Source organism: Rosa chinensis, chromosome 3, assembly GCF_002994745.2.
Source record: "Rosa chinensis cultivar Old Blush chromosome 3, RchiOBHm-V2, whole genome shotgun sequence".
Classification (NCBI taxonomy): domain Eukaryota; kingdom Viridiplantae; phylum Streptophyta; class Magnoliopsida; order Rosales; family Rosaceae; genus Rosa; species Rosa chinensis.
Window position 1 is genome coordinate 13,931,195 of NC_037090.1, and position 12,986 is coordinate 13,944,180.

Sequence of the window (12,986 nt, forward strand, 5' to 3'; positions counted from 1 at the left end):
TGTTCAGATCTATTATTACTCACCCTTTCAAGAATGGGCGACAAATATACTTGCCATTTGATGAGATTGCAAACTTTCTACACAGACTGCTTGTAAAATATTTGAAATGTTTCCTATGTGTCTGCGAACCCTGGTATGCTCTTATTACAGACCCATACTTTATCACTTAACATCCCATCAACCAATTCAATACAGCAAACAACAACAACAGAGCGTCCACAAGAAAATTCGGAATAACTCATTCATTTTCATTCCGGTGAGGGAGTACATGGATGAATCTAAGTTTTCATATCAAAATTACCCCCTTTTTTACAATTATCCAAAAACACTCTTTTGTTTGTTCGATAACACACATTATTTGTACTGAAGAAACTCTTTTTTTTTTTTCCTTTTCAATGATCCAAAAATACATGCGTATTTTTTATTCCTATTCCATTTGCTTGTAAACACCTTTTAATCAACACAAACAAAACCCTCGATCATAGGGATTTTCTAGTTGACGTGTACTATTCTTATCTGTTTTTGGCTACTGATAAAAATATAGAAATGTTTCCCTAACGAAACAATATACATTGCGTGTATCAGGGGTGGAATGGGACTACATTAATGAAATAGGATTGGATCAAATTTCAACATATTTAAATTTTCTAATATGGCATCAAAGCTGTCTAAGAAGACCGGGTTATATACCAGAAGATATATGTGTTACTCTATCATATCAAAATTCAACAATGTAATACATGCATGTGGATACCTCTTCTTATAGAAAGACCTATAATAGTCCCCAGCTTGATTTAAAACCCGATATGTATCTAGCCGATTTCTCATGGTTTGAGACTTTGAGTTCATATGTATAACAAGTTAATTTGCAAATTAATAAGGTGGAAGCTAGCAAACTGAGGCAATAAAATCATACAGAGACTCCAAGTCAGTCAAGAAATTGGAAATTAAGTCAGGGATATTATATTAATGGCTATGAAAGTCATGTTGAGTAACGGTTTATTCGATCTGCCACAGTACGTATTACGTAGGAGTCCAGCATACCAGCATTTTCAGCAACAAAGCAAGGAAGCTTCAAGTTTCAATATCGAAATAGAGATATATAGGTGGGGCCGTAGGGGATGATAATTAATGATGTCTATGACCCATTCATATCCACCCACGTGTAAAACCAAACCATCACAAATATATATATATATATATATTGTATATTTATTTATTTATAAATCGATTTAGTTTGATATACGCATGCCATGGATTAATATCTGTGAAACCCTCTAGCTGGCCGGTGGCCACAAATAATTCGTCAATGTAACTTTTCTTTAGCTTCACAAGATTTATGTTTGAACTTTTGATCCTCAACCTCTGGATACCTTATCGTACTATCTTCCACTCTTCCGCAGACACCAGAGTAATCAATATCTAATACCTTCAAGAAGTCTTGAACCATAGTTTGTTCTTGTCCGTCTTCAAAGAAAAAATAAATACATGTTATATACGCGTTGTCTACAATTGCCTCCCCAGCCCGTACAGACAAAGTAGTTTGTTCATTCTTAATATGGTTAAGACATGTTGTAAGCCTGCAACCCAATACAATCATACAAACGAGTTATTTGGAAAACATGTGTTTTAATCGATCTATATCCAATTTGCTGCTCCATCGTCTAGAATCCGTACATAATCGAGGCCATGATAATATATATTCGTTCTTGGATCACCCTAATCTGTATCGCATGGGAAGAAGGAATCGTTTCAAAAACTAATGAAGGATAACAGCATTTGGTGATCTGCTGCTCCAACTTTATTAGGCGTGCAGTGATCACTAAACCCTAAAACGACACTACTGGAGACAAAAACCCTGTATATATAAATTCTAGCTATATACATATATGCATAATATATTGATTAAGTAGAGCATATATAATTTATACCCATTATTGTGAAGATTGTCATATATATGCCAATATCAAGAGGACACAAGAGCCTTATGTGATATATAACTATCACTTTTATTCCTTCAAGAATCTTATATAATTAAGCCAATTCTTGAGTGAATGGTTAAATTTTTGAAGTACTATATATGCCCCCACATAATATAAACTAGTATTTCTCCACACATGCTCTGCACGTGCAAGTTTTTTTTTTTGCAGATAATATTAAAGAAAACCGTTATTGCAGACATAAGATCATGGGAGAGAAAAGTGGATTGTGGCTTTTTTTTAAATTTATTTTTTAATAAAAATATATTTTGTAAATGTCATAATTGTCCTTGTAATTTAATTAGCACTTAAAGTTTTTTAATCTTTTAGGGTCATTTCTGTCAAAATTTTTGATTTCGACTAACAAACCCTCTTCTCTTAATAATAATATAGATATTAATAAATAAATTATTTCTATATGAGGATAAGATAGTTAATAGAGTATATCATATTTAAAAAAAATTGCAATACCTCCCATGAAAAAAAGGAGAAGCTTCTCTAAAATTATGAGAGAAATTTCAGTAACTTTTTTAATTTAAAAAATAAAAGTCAATTGATATGTGCGGAGCGCATGTTAAGTAATTAGTATAAATAATATGAAATCAACTTAAAAGGAACTGTGAGCTTTGTGTTAAATGATGCATTACATCACGTGCTATATATAAGAAATTCTTCGTAGAAGAAGCTTCTTCTGTGTCATTTTTATGCTCTTTCTTGTGCAATTTCTAGTCAGATTATTGTTGGGGGGAGTTGCAACTCTTCAACTTGTTGGAAAAAGACTTGTCTATGTATCAAAAAGTTCGTGGATATCATATTCTATTAGGGTTTGATTTAATTAAACCACATTCAACCTGAATCATGATTGTGTTGTGGAATTCTATCTTAGTTAACAATACTTACAATCATCGACTTGGGAAATTCCGATCCGCAGTGGAAAGGGTCTAAATACTGATGCAACTAAGAATGCCAATGTCAAAGTAATATATGGATTATTAGTTTTCCTACCACTAATTTGGATTCCATTTCATGGTGTCGACCATGATTATAAGCTGGTAGTTAAAGTGATTTGGGAATTATTAACTGATAATTAGTAATACTAATCTCTCACTTTTCATTTTAAAAAGCGCACGTATTAATTGTTAATTCCTGAAAATAATTACAGCCTTATATTTGCATGACTAAAGTCTCGATCAGGAGAATAAGGAAATTAAAGGTTTTCCAAGAGCATTCGAGAAGGAGCAGTCGTGCGGAGAATTTCACCATTGCTAACAGTCCATTAGCTCAGTCATTTAAAAGAAATCATTTTGCAAGTAATTATGAAATCCAATTAGCTAGGTTTGTTTTGTTTGTCTCTCTCTGTGTTTTTCTTCACGGCGATAAACTTTGGACTTCTTGTCTTGTTAAGCAAATGATTTTAGAGACAAGCAAGACTTCCGACCATCCATACAATACGTAAAAATTTGAATTATTCCTAAGATCATCAAGTAGTCCGTAGACTAAAATAAATGTGATATTTAAGGTACCTTTAATGACATTTCATCAAACTAACTTGAATGATGTGAGGTTAAAACAATTGGTTCATCATTTTTTTTATATTGTATTTTCATTCTCTAGTAAACTGTATTCAAACCTCACAAGGGCATCTCAGACTTTAAAAAAGAATGGAAATTAAAGAAAAAGAAAAAGAGAAACTCATAAAGGGCATCAAAATTCCTACCAAAGCTCTCAAAGCCATCAAATTAGCAGCCAAACCTTTATCAACATTTTGCTATTGGAATTTGAATTTGAGAACATTAATTACATCAAATGATCATATAAAATTGCTGGATACTAACTTAAAGGGAAAAAAATACAAACAGTACCCAATCTAAGGCCCACTCCGAATTTCTATACCCAAAATTTTGAAACTATTACAATGGTACCCAGAATAGCCAGCTCGACCTAATATTCGTACCTGCCGTCCATGACGGCGTTAAACCGCATGTCACGTGGGGTGTTTGATGGATATTTGTGTCATTTACTTACCCAGCCCTGTTCCTGAGTCCCCTTTCTTTCTCCCTCTCTTCGTTTCTTTGCCTCTGTCGTCTCTCTCTCTCTCTCTCTCTCTCTCTCTCTCTCTTATTACGAAACAAAGAAGGAAGCAATGGCTCTAGACCTTTATTGATGAACACTTCTTCTCTCTTTGAGTTCTTCATGTTATAGTAGCAGCTGCCAAGAGAACTCATTACTTCATATTTATGTTGATGATGCTAATCGTGAACCAACTGGCTCAGAGAGAATTATGAATGGATCTGTGGCTATATCAACTTTCATCTTAGAAAGGAATTGAAGTGGGTTCTTTTGGTGTCAGAATCTGGGTTACTAGAGGAAAATCCCATTAGCCTCTCAATCCAATCCATAAATTACATTCATACACTGAACACACTTGGATTTGCATGTCCACAGGTCTAAAGAGAAGAAGAGCAGGACTCCGATCCACCATTCTACCAGATTTCTTTGACCAACAAAAAAATCAACCAGATTTCATGAATCAAAACCCATCACCCAAATCCCATAATCCAAACCCGAATTTTATAAAGATGCATAATACCCTCATAATCTGCTTCCGGTCTGAACCTTGAGCTTGAATCTGAACTCGTAGATCTTCTTAGATAGGTTTAGGAACAAGAATGTAAAGCAAACAAAGCCTGACCCAGAACCCAGATTCAAGAACGTGTTCTCGGCGAAAGAAGGTAATAGTAGATTTTTGGGTTTTGAATTTCTCGCTGACGACGCCAAACACGGGGAGGGAGATCATCGGAAGTCCGTTCAAGATGGCAGAGACTTTATCGGGAATTTGGGGAAGAAGAAGAGATAGAGAAGAAGCTGATTTTTTTTTTTTTTTTTGAGAATAAAAACTGCCAGGCTTAAAAAATAGAGAGAAAAAAAAATTAAAAAATAAAAGTCTGAAGTGACCAAAATATCCCTTAAAATATGCCACCAATCACAAGAGTTGACGCCATCATTGACGGCGTGTACGAAAATTAGGTAGAATTGGGAACTCCAGGTACTAATGTGATAGTTTCGAAAATTTGGGTATAGAAATTCGGAGTGGACCTTAGGTTGGGTACTGTTTGTATTTTTTTCCCTAACTTAAATGATTTTGTAATTTCAAATCTAAAGAGTGAGCAGAAAGTTATCCTATACTAATTATTCTATTCTAGAAGGTATATACGAGTATTTCAATCCATATACCCATTCCTATTTTGTATTTCTCTTCTTCATATTCTTTTGTTTTGCTCGTAAAAACGTCACGCCTTACTTGTATTCCCTACGTGAGCATCTAAAATGATGCAAGTTATGAGGACTGAAATACATGTTCAACATAAACCAGGTCACGTGGACTATGAAGTAGGAAGAGAAAGTAAAAACAAATAGTTGAAAAGTAAATGTTACTATTCCCTATCCAGTTTACAAACACCGCCATTGCAAATAGCGTTAAACACAAGAAAACAGCAATTAATCTCTTATTAACCTCCACCTCTGAGTTTTCTACTGAAGCTATTTGACGACTGTTTCTTTGGACGAAAGTAAATCAAATTTGTTTGCCTCTCGGCTCCATAGTATGAAATTGTCGTATCATTTGTCAATCAAACGCGTATAGAGTCAAATTCGACTCATGGTTTCGTTTTATATGACTCGATACAACTCCAAAGTCAATCCTTCCCACATTTCCTCTTTCTCAAGCAACGGCGTCGTTCTTCCAGCTCCCTCCTATATATACCCCCGGGCACATCTACGTCCAACATTCAAACTCATAATCCCAAATCTCTCTTGTCTAATCTCACTACCAACCACAACAACCAAATATTCTCTCATCTGAAAAATTGAGAGTCCGTAACCTAAATCACACTAAACTAAACCGAAAATGCCGACCAAAGGGATGAGGAGCCTCCTCTTTCACCACAAGGCCCCGTCTTTCTCTAGACATTCTTCACCCTCAAGGTCCTCCATTTCATTCCCCACTCCTCGCCGTAACCCTAGTGCCGGCCTTAACTTCTCAGACGCGATGATCGAGGAGGTCATCGGAAACGCCGCCGTTTTGGTGATCAAATGGGACCCGGAGGCCTCCGGATACGCGAAAGTAACCTCCATGTTCTACGAGAGCAAAACGGAAGCTCACCAGTTCATCAAGTCCGTGAACGACCTCCAGAAGGTCATGCATTACTTGGTCGCGGAGGACCCCACCTCCGAAAAACTCGTCCACGGCCACAGCCTCATGCAGATCGCCATGAAGCGGTTACAGAAGGAGTTCTACCAGATTCTCTCCACGAACCGGGCTCACCTCGACCCGGAATCGGTCTCGACCCGGTCCAGGTCTTCCCGCGTTTCCGTCAGCACTTCTGACGACGAAATCGACGACGGAGCCTTAACAGACGAAGATGTACGTTTCGCCGGAGAATCCATCTCCGACGTTGAACAAGTCTCCTTTGTTGCCATGGCCGACCTCAAGTCCATCGCCGAATGCATGATCTCCTCCGGCTACGCCAAGGAGTGCGTTCACATATACAAAATCATCAGAAAATCGATAATCGACGAAGGAATGTATAAGCTCGGAGTGGAGAAATTCGCCTCTTCTCGGATCCATAAGGTGGACAAAGAGGTCCTCGATCTCAGAATCAAGAACTGGCTGAATGCGGTGAAGGTGGCCACGACCACGCTATTCAATGGAGAGAAGATCCTCTGCGACACCGTTTTCGCCGTCTCCAACTCAATCAGAGAGTCTTGCTTCTCTCACATCGCCAAAGAAGCCGCCACTCTTCTCTTTTCATTTCCTCAAATCCTCGTCGCCAAGAGCAAGAATTTTTCCTCGGAGGACAATATATTCCGGCTGCTGGATATGTACACCGCCATATCGGAAAATTGGCCTGAAATAGACTCCATCTTCTCTTTCGAGTCCACCGCCAGCGTCCGATCCCAAGCGCTCAACTCGCTGATCAAAATCGGCGAGTCGGTCCGGTCATTGCTGTCCGACTTCGAATCGTCAATTCAAAAGGAATCGTCAAAATCACCAGTCCCCGGCGGCGGAGTTCATTCTCTGACTCTCCGTGTGATGAATTACCTTTCTATGCTCACCGATTACAGCAACGTCTTGGCTGACATTTTCGTCGACTGCCCTCCGCCGGCGAAGGGTTTGCTGCCGGAGTTCGAAATCCCCCAAGCAGAAGAGTCATCGGCGCCGCCGATCTGCCACCACATCGCTTGGATCGTCCTCATCCTCATCTGCAAGCTCGACGGCAAAGCCAAGCATTACAAGGACGTTTCGCTCTCTTATCTCTTCTTAGCCAACAATCTCCAACACGTCATCTCGAAAGTCCGGACGTCGAATCTCCAGTACCTTCTCGGCGAGCAGTGGATCACGAAATACGAAGCGAAGGTGAGACAGTTCGCCGTCAACTACGAACGGGTGGCCTGGGGGAAGGTGTTCTCCACCTTGCCGGAAAATCTAACGGAGGAAATACCCCCGGACGAAGCTAGGTTGATTTTCCGGAACTTCAACTTCGCCTTGGACGAAGCTTACAAGAAACAGAAGTCGTGTGTTGTACCGGACGAGAAACTCCGAGAAGAACTCAGAGAGTCGCTGACGAAAGCCCTCGTTTCGGTTTACAAGGAGTTTCACGATACGCACAGGGTTTCGATTGGGAGTGCGAGAAATCTGGCCTTGTATGTCAGATTAACCCCTGAAGATGTTGCACATTACTTATCGGACTTGTTTTCCGGGACGACGGAATCTGTTAGTTCTTCGTCTCGTCGGCGCTCTGGCTGATCCATTTCCCGGCGACTTTAATCGCCGAGTTTTTTTTTTTCCGATTTACCGGCGGTGTATATATATGTTGTGTGTAGAACATTTTGAATAAGTTAAAATATGTAACGACTTTTTGGAACATACTTCTACTTTGTGCTACACGTAAGATGACCCTATGTTGTTTCTGTAAATTCAATCATTGCTTCATGTTTTCATATTCGAATTTCTCTTGCTTTCACATTGTTTTCAAAACAATCACACCGTGGATTGTAAATCGGTTTGTCATTTTCATTTCGAAATGTCAACACCAACATTCCCACTTGATGCATGTTCATATCCGAGGAGCATGAATCTACCCGGATTTGTCATTTTCAATCCGCCAAAAGGTTGTAGAAAGAGAAACTACAAATTCGAACTTAAAATTGGCCTTCCGAGCAAGGTGACATCTTCCGTAGAAAATAGTTTCTAACATTAGCTCGCAATATTTGAATGATCAAATATTAAGAGTATAAGTTATATATAACTGTATAGAACCGGCAGTTAAGAATTTCTCCATTGTTTACTGAGCATGCGGCTCATATTTAAGCATTGGTAGTAATTCAATTTGATGGTGACCCCAAAAGGTTGGTGTCTTCGTTTTTTTATTTTTTATTTTTATTTTTTGTTAAAAGAAAGGCGAGGATACATCACTTTGAAAGGGAAACTGTAACACATTTGTCAAAGGAGGGTACGGTTGTATAGCTTTGCCTCGTGTGTGTCTCACTATTTTTTCTTCTTTGGAGAAAAATTATGGTTCTTGGTGGCTGATAGATTTTGTTGAAACCTCAATAATTATTGCCTAATTATTGAGAAACTCAATAATTATTGAAATTATGATAAAAACCTCAATAATTATTGAAATTATGATAAGCAATAATTAAGTAGTATCAAAAACTGAAACTACTCCAATTATTAAGACCATTTCAAAGACAGAACGGCTGAATCCTGAGAAGAAGAGGAATTATTCTTCATAACTATGGTTGATTGTCCTCACTCTCACTCTTTGGCGGTCTTAAGTCTCTTAACTCCCAAAGTTTGAAAACTATGACATGCCGGACTTGAAAAATCATACAACTGTAAATGCCAAGTCAACTTTCATTTGTTTAGGAAAACAAATGCCAAGTCAACTTAGAACTGCTGCACAGATGGTAAAAGTAAAACAGAAGTTTCCAGTCATGATTTGCAAATAGAATCTGTTAGTTCCGGGGAACTATATAAAAACGAACTATATAAAAAACTTATATAGCAGCATACATTTCCCAATACGATAAGAACTTCCACATGCCTCAATTGACATTGCTGTAGTTATTGCATCATCATCTCCTTGAATTCAGTTAAATTTCCAAGATTATGTGATCCAATCTTTGACGAACACCAGTTCCATAAATGCATGTTAATACTGTTTTACTGTCTCAAAAGATTGCTCATGGTTTTTTTTACTAAGAGTAAATAACATTAAGTGCACACCAGTAAATATTCATCTTTGTTATTGAGAAGAACAGGATACACACAGGAAAGCCATCAGGTATTCAGGTATAGACTATATAAACACTGAGAATTGAAGATTAAGTAAAACGTAGATATAAAGTTTTAAGGAAAGTCAGTTTCCTTCAGGTTACTGTGCTACACTTGCCTGATCAGCTGGCCGGGGAATGGACTGCCATCCGGTGCAATGTTGGAGAACATGTTTCAGATCATCCACTGGAGGTCCTACTGTCCATGTCTGGTAGTGTTGGCTAGGATGAAACATGCAATTTTCACCACCCTCGGTGGCTAATCCTGCTTGAGTTCCAGTTATGAATAAGTCCCCTTCCGACCTAATGAAGCCAGTCGTTGCCGCCTCCCTGTCCACTGCCTAAAGAAAAGTCACGACAGTCAACAATTTATTCTTGTTATAGGAAAGTACATTTCAATAGTCATATCTGTTGGAAGAACCTATGTAGTTTCAGTTGCACATACCAATTTAACAACAATATTTCTACTGTCAATAACTAAAGGTTGTTAAGAACATCTTCATCCTTCATTGAGTCTTGTAGTAGGATAACAGAATAAAAGAATCTCATTGTCTGCGTTCATTTTCAAACAACCCAGACATTCAGGACCTATCTCAAGAACAAAAGCTGGTTCAGAGAGTTTGAACAAAAATTACTCAAGGGCTTATATACCAATAACCATTTGGACCAAGTTTTCTCTGTGATTACAGATAGATTTTCGCATATAATCTGTGGTTATCTTCATATGCCTTAACCATATGCCTATCCTCATTTACTTGTTACTTTGTTAGCCATGATCCTATCCTAATCAACATGTCCAACATCCATTTAGCCAAGAAAATTTCCCCCATCTAAAATTTTCCAAGTGTTACTTCCAAATTCTCACTTCTTCCCAGTTTGAGGTCAGCCTGTACTGTTTCCACCAAGCTAATTTTTGTTTAACCTGTTGGAAATAAGTGTTTCCAATGGTTATGAGCTACAGTACATTTTGAAATGCCTCAAGAAGTTAGTTTATATGAGGATAAACGCTTCTAGTCCTGCATCATGGGAAGAGATGACTTATAGAGTTATATATAGATCATGGAGTGGGATGATTAGAAAGGCTAGGATGGGATCAAAAAAGTCAAGCTCCTATAACAAGTGCCCCCATTTATATGGTAATATTACTAATATACAACTCATTTGCATATTAGTTCCAGAACATTTTCTAAATCTTGATACTACATAAAACTGCAGAATCTATACACGGGAAAGAAAAAAAAAACGAAAAATACAAGTCACACACCTTCAAGACATGTAGTTAGTAACCAAAAATAAAAAGGGGCATACCTTCTCTGTAAGGTATTTAAACGCTATTTTCTTCTGTCCTGCTTCATATATATTGCATTGAGAGTATATCTGGAGTGAAAACATAATAACGAACATGTTACGATCGTATGATAATACGATTAATACTCTTAGAATAGATTTTAGATAATGTCAAATATACATTGCTAATAGCATCTCACCTGTGATTCTACACTGGCACAAACAGCATATATGCCCCAGTTTCGGGTGTAATTGTTGTATAGATGTACTTTGGCGAATCTAACACGAGGATGCCGCTGTCGGGTCCCATCAAAGAAACAGTGGTGAATTGTAACCCGGATGCATCTGTCATCTACATGAGAGGGGTCTGCTCCGATTAGCATTGTCTTATCATGCTGCGAGAAATGACACCTGCGCATTGGCTAAAGACATGAACTTCAAATTCCAGGAGACTAAAAATGGTAATATCCAACATTGGGATTCACCTCACCTCGAAATTGTAATATCCGTGCTGCATCTGGTGATATCTATAAGTCCGTCTTCATAATCACGAAGGCTGCACCGGTCTATCCATATGTGCTTAGAGTTTGGTTTTATCTGAATACCATCAACATCTGGTCCTCTACCACCTTCAAACTCTAGATTGCATATAATCACATGCTCACATTCCTTCAGCCTCAACCCCTTCCCAGTAAACTTAATCCTCTGACCCCGGCCATCAATTGTCTTATGTGACGACACATTCAAGTAAGACGAGAGATGGATAGTGCCCGAAATATCAAAGACAATCCAAAGTGGCTCTTTCTTTCGACAGGCTTCCCTAAGTGACCCTGGACCATCATCTACAATCACAATGAACACAAACACATCAATGTAAGCTTCCAACACGCATCATATGGTTCATCTTTAGAACAAAGATTCCGACTTTATATTTGGCATACAAACTTAGAGCTTCCAAATTCAATGATCAAGTTTACCTCCACAAACTTTGCATAAGAAACCAAAGCCCAAAACCCAAAACAAACACATTTTACAAATTATTGCAGGAATTGAAACTATGTGTTAAAGAAAACAGAATTAGATTAGAAAACATTACCGGCTAGAGTAGTAACGTGGTAAAGAGGACCATGGAGGCCGCCGATTGCTAAGCGGCCAAAGCCTTCAGCTTGGGCAGCGAGGGCGCGAAGGGTGGAGTCAACATGAGAGTAAGGCAAGGACACCGCCATGATGGGTTTAGCTGAGCTGGGGATATGTGCTTGCGGATCGGACGGGCCATATTTAAAGGGTGGATTGGGCGTTACGGGGCGGTTTGCGCCGTTACGGTGTTTGCGGTGGCCGTGGGAGTTGCCCATTTATGGCAATTAAAAACAGAAAAACGTCGCCTTCTGGTGAGAGAGTGGAAACTGACTCTGATAAATGCTGTAGAGGAAGAATGGAAGATGGTGACTCATAGTGTGAGTGGATCGATTGTGCCGACATTATCTTCCTCTTTGCGTCGGTTTTGACCTTTTGATTAAAGGTTGTTTGCTGTCGGAGAGAGTGAAGGGATCGAATGAAAAGCGGACGCGCATTTACCCAATGGGGACACCTCTTCTCCAATCGGTAAAACTAACGCAGATTTTATTCGAGTAAGTTCACCGCTTCACCCGTTAGATTAATGAGTGAGAGTTATTAGGTTGGATCAGACACTGATAACAATTTTTTTTATATTTGTTTTCACACGTTGGATCTGGGTGGGTGATCCAAACCCAATGGATGGAGACTAACATAAAAGAAAAGTGAACAATATTTAATCTAGTGACCCAATGACTCTAACCTAGGTCTGGGATCGGTTTGGCTCGGCTCGGTAACATGCCTATACCGATACCGATACCGACTTATATAGTCGGCTTGGTTCGGTTCGGGACATCGGAAACTCAGCTGCCATACCGATTAGGCCCAAATCCAATCGGTTCGGTACAAATCGGTATCACCTGCTTTGAATAGCAAAATTTTCAGAAACCTGATAAAATGCAGCATTGTAAATTTGCAAACATCTCTAATTAGTTCTCCAATGAACTTCATGCACATTTCTGTCCAAAATGCAAATCGAAGCAGAACTTGGAACTACAAGTTAAACCACAGTAGCAAGTTCTGCTTAATATAGAACTTAATATTACATGTTCTAAGCCTATCAGTTTAATATTACATGGAAATGTTCAGAAACCAGTTAACCACAGTAGCAAACTAGCAATTGAAATAAGTTCATGAAAATATGAAAGAGTCCATCCTTGCAGCATAAACCAAAAAGTCAGAAACTGATCACATCAAGGCATCAACTGTTTTCTGAATCACCAGATACCATTTCATCCTTGGAGTCATCTTCACTGAGTTGAACAACTT

General features: G+C 38.6%; 2 protein-coding genes across 2 annotated transcripts; one reads left to right on the forward strand and one right to left on the reverse strand.

Moving 5' to 3' along the window:
- Positions 1-5,769: 5,769 nt before the first annotated feature.
- Positions 5,770-7,972, forward strand: LOC112192345 (exocyst complex component EXO70H1). The gene has a single exon (XM_024332027.2). It carries the CDS (start codon positions 5,887-5,889, stop codon positions 7,783-7,785), a length of 1,899 nt encoding a protein of 632 aa, XP_024187795.1. The 5' UTR covers positions 5,770-5,886; the 3' UTR covers positions 7,786-7,972.
- Positions 7,973-9,253: 1,281 nt separating this feature from the next.
- Positions 9,254-12,087, reverse strand: LOC112192346 (probable pectate lyase 4). Its single transcript, XM_024332028.2, has 5 exons — positions 11,701-12,087; positions 11,095-11,446; positions 10,805-11,015; positions 10,626-10,694; positions 9,254-9,658 (listed from the first exon to the last, which is right to left on the reverse strand). The coding sequence occupies exons 1-5, from the start codon at positions 11,954-11,956 to the stop codon at positions 9,419-9,421; spliced, it is 1,128 nt and encodes a 375-aa protein (XP_024187796.1). The 5' UTR covers positions 11,957-12,087; the 3' UTR covers positions 9,254-9,418.
- Between the last annotated feature and the right edge of the window lie 899 nt (positions 12,088-12,986).

What these genes read in the sequence shown, in the direction of transcription:
- LOC112192346 (XM_024332028.2), bottom strand. Translation starts at nt 11,956, where the DNA reads ATGGGCAACTCCCACGGCCACCGCAAACACCGTAACGGCGCAAACCGC. An exon ending in ACGGATATTACAATTTCGAG is followed by an intron (nt 11,016 to 11,094) that starts GTGAGGTGAATC and finishes GCCAATGCGCAG; the next exon opens with GTGTCATTTCTCGCAGCATG. An exon ending in GTGCCAGTGTAGAATCACAG is followed by an intron (nt 10,695 to 10,804) that starts GTGAGATGCTAT and finishes TTTTCACTCCAG; the next exon opens with ATATACTCTCAATGCAATAT.
- LOC112192345 (XM_024332027.2), top strand. Translation starts at nt 5,887, where the DNA reads ATGCCGACCAAAGGGATGAGGAGCCTCCTCTTTCACCACAAGGCCCCG.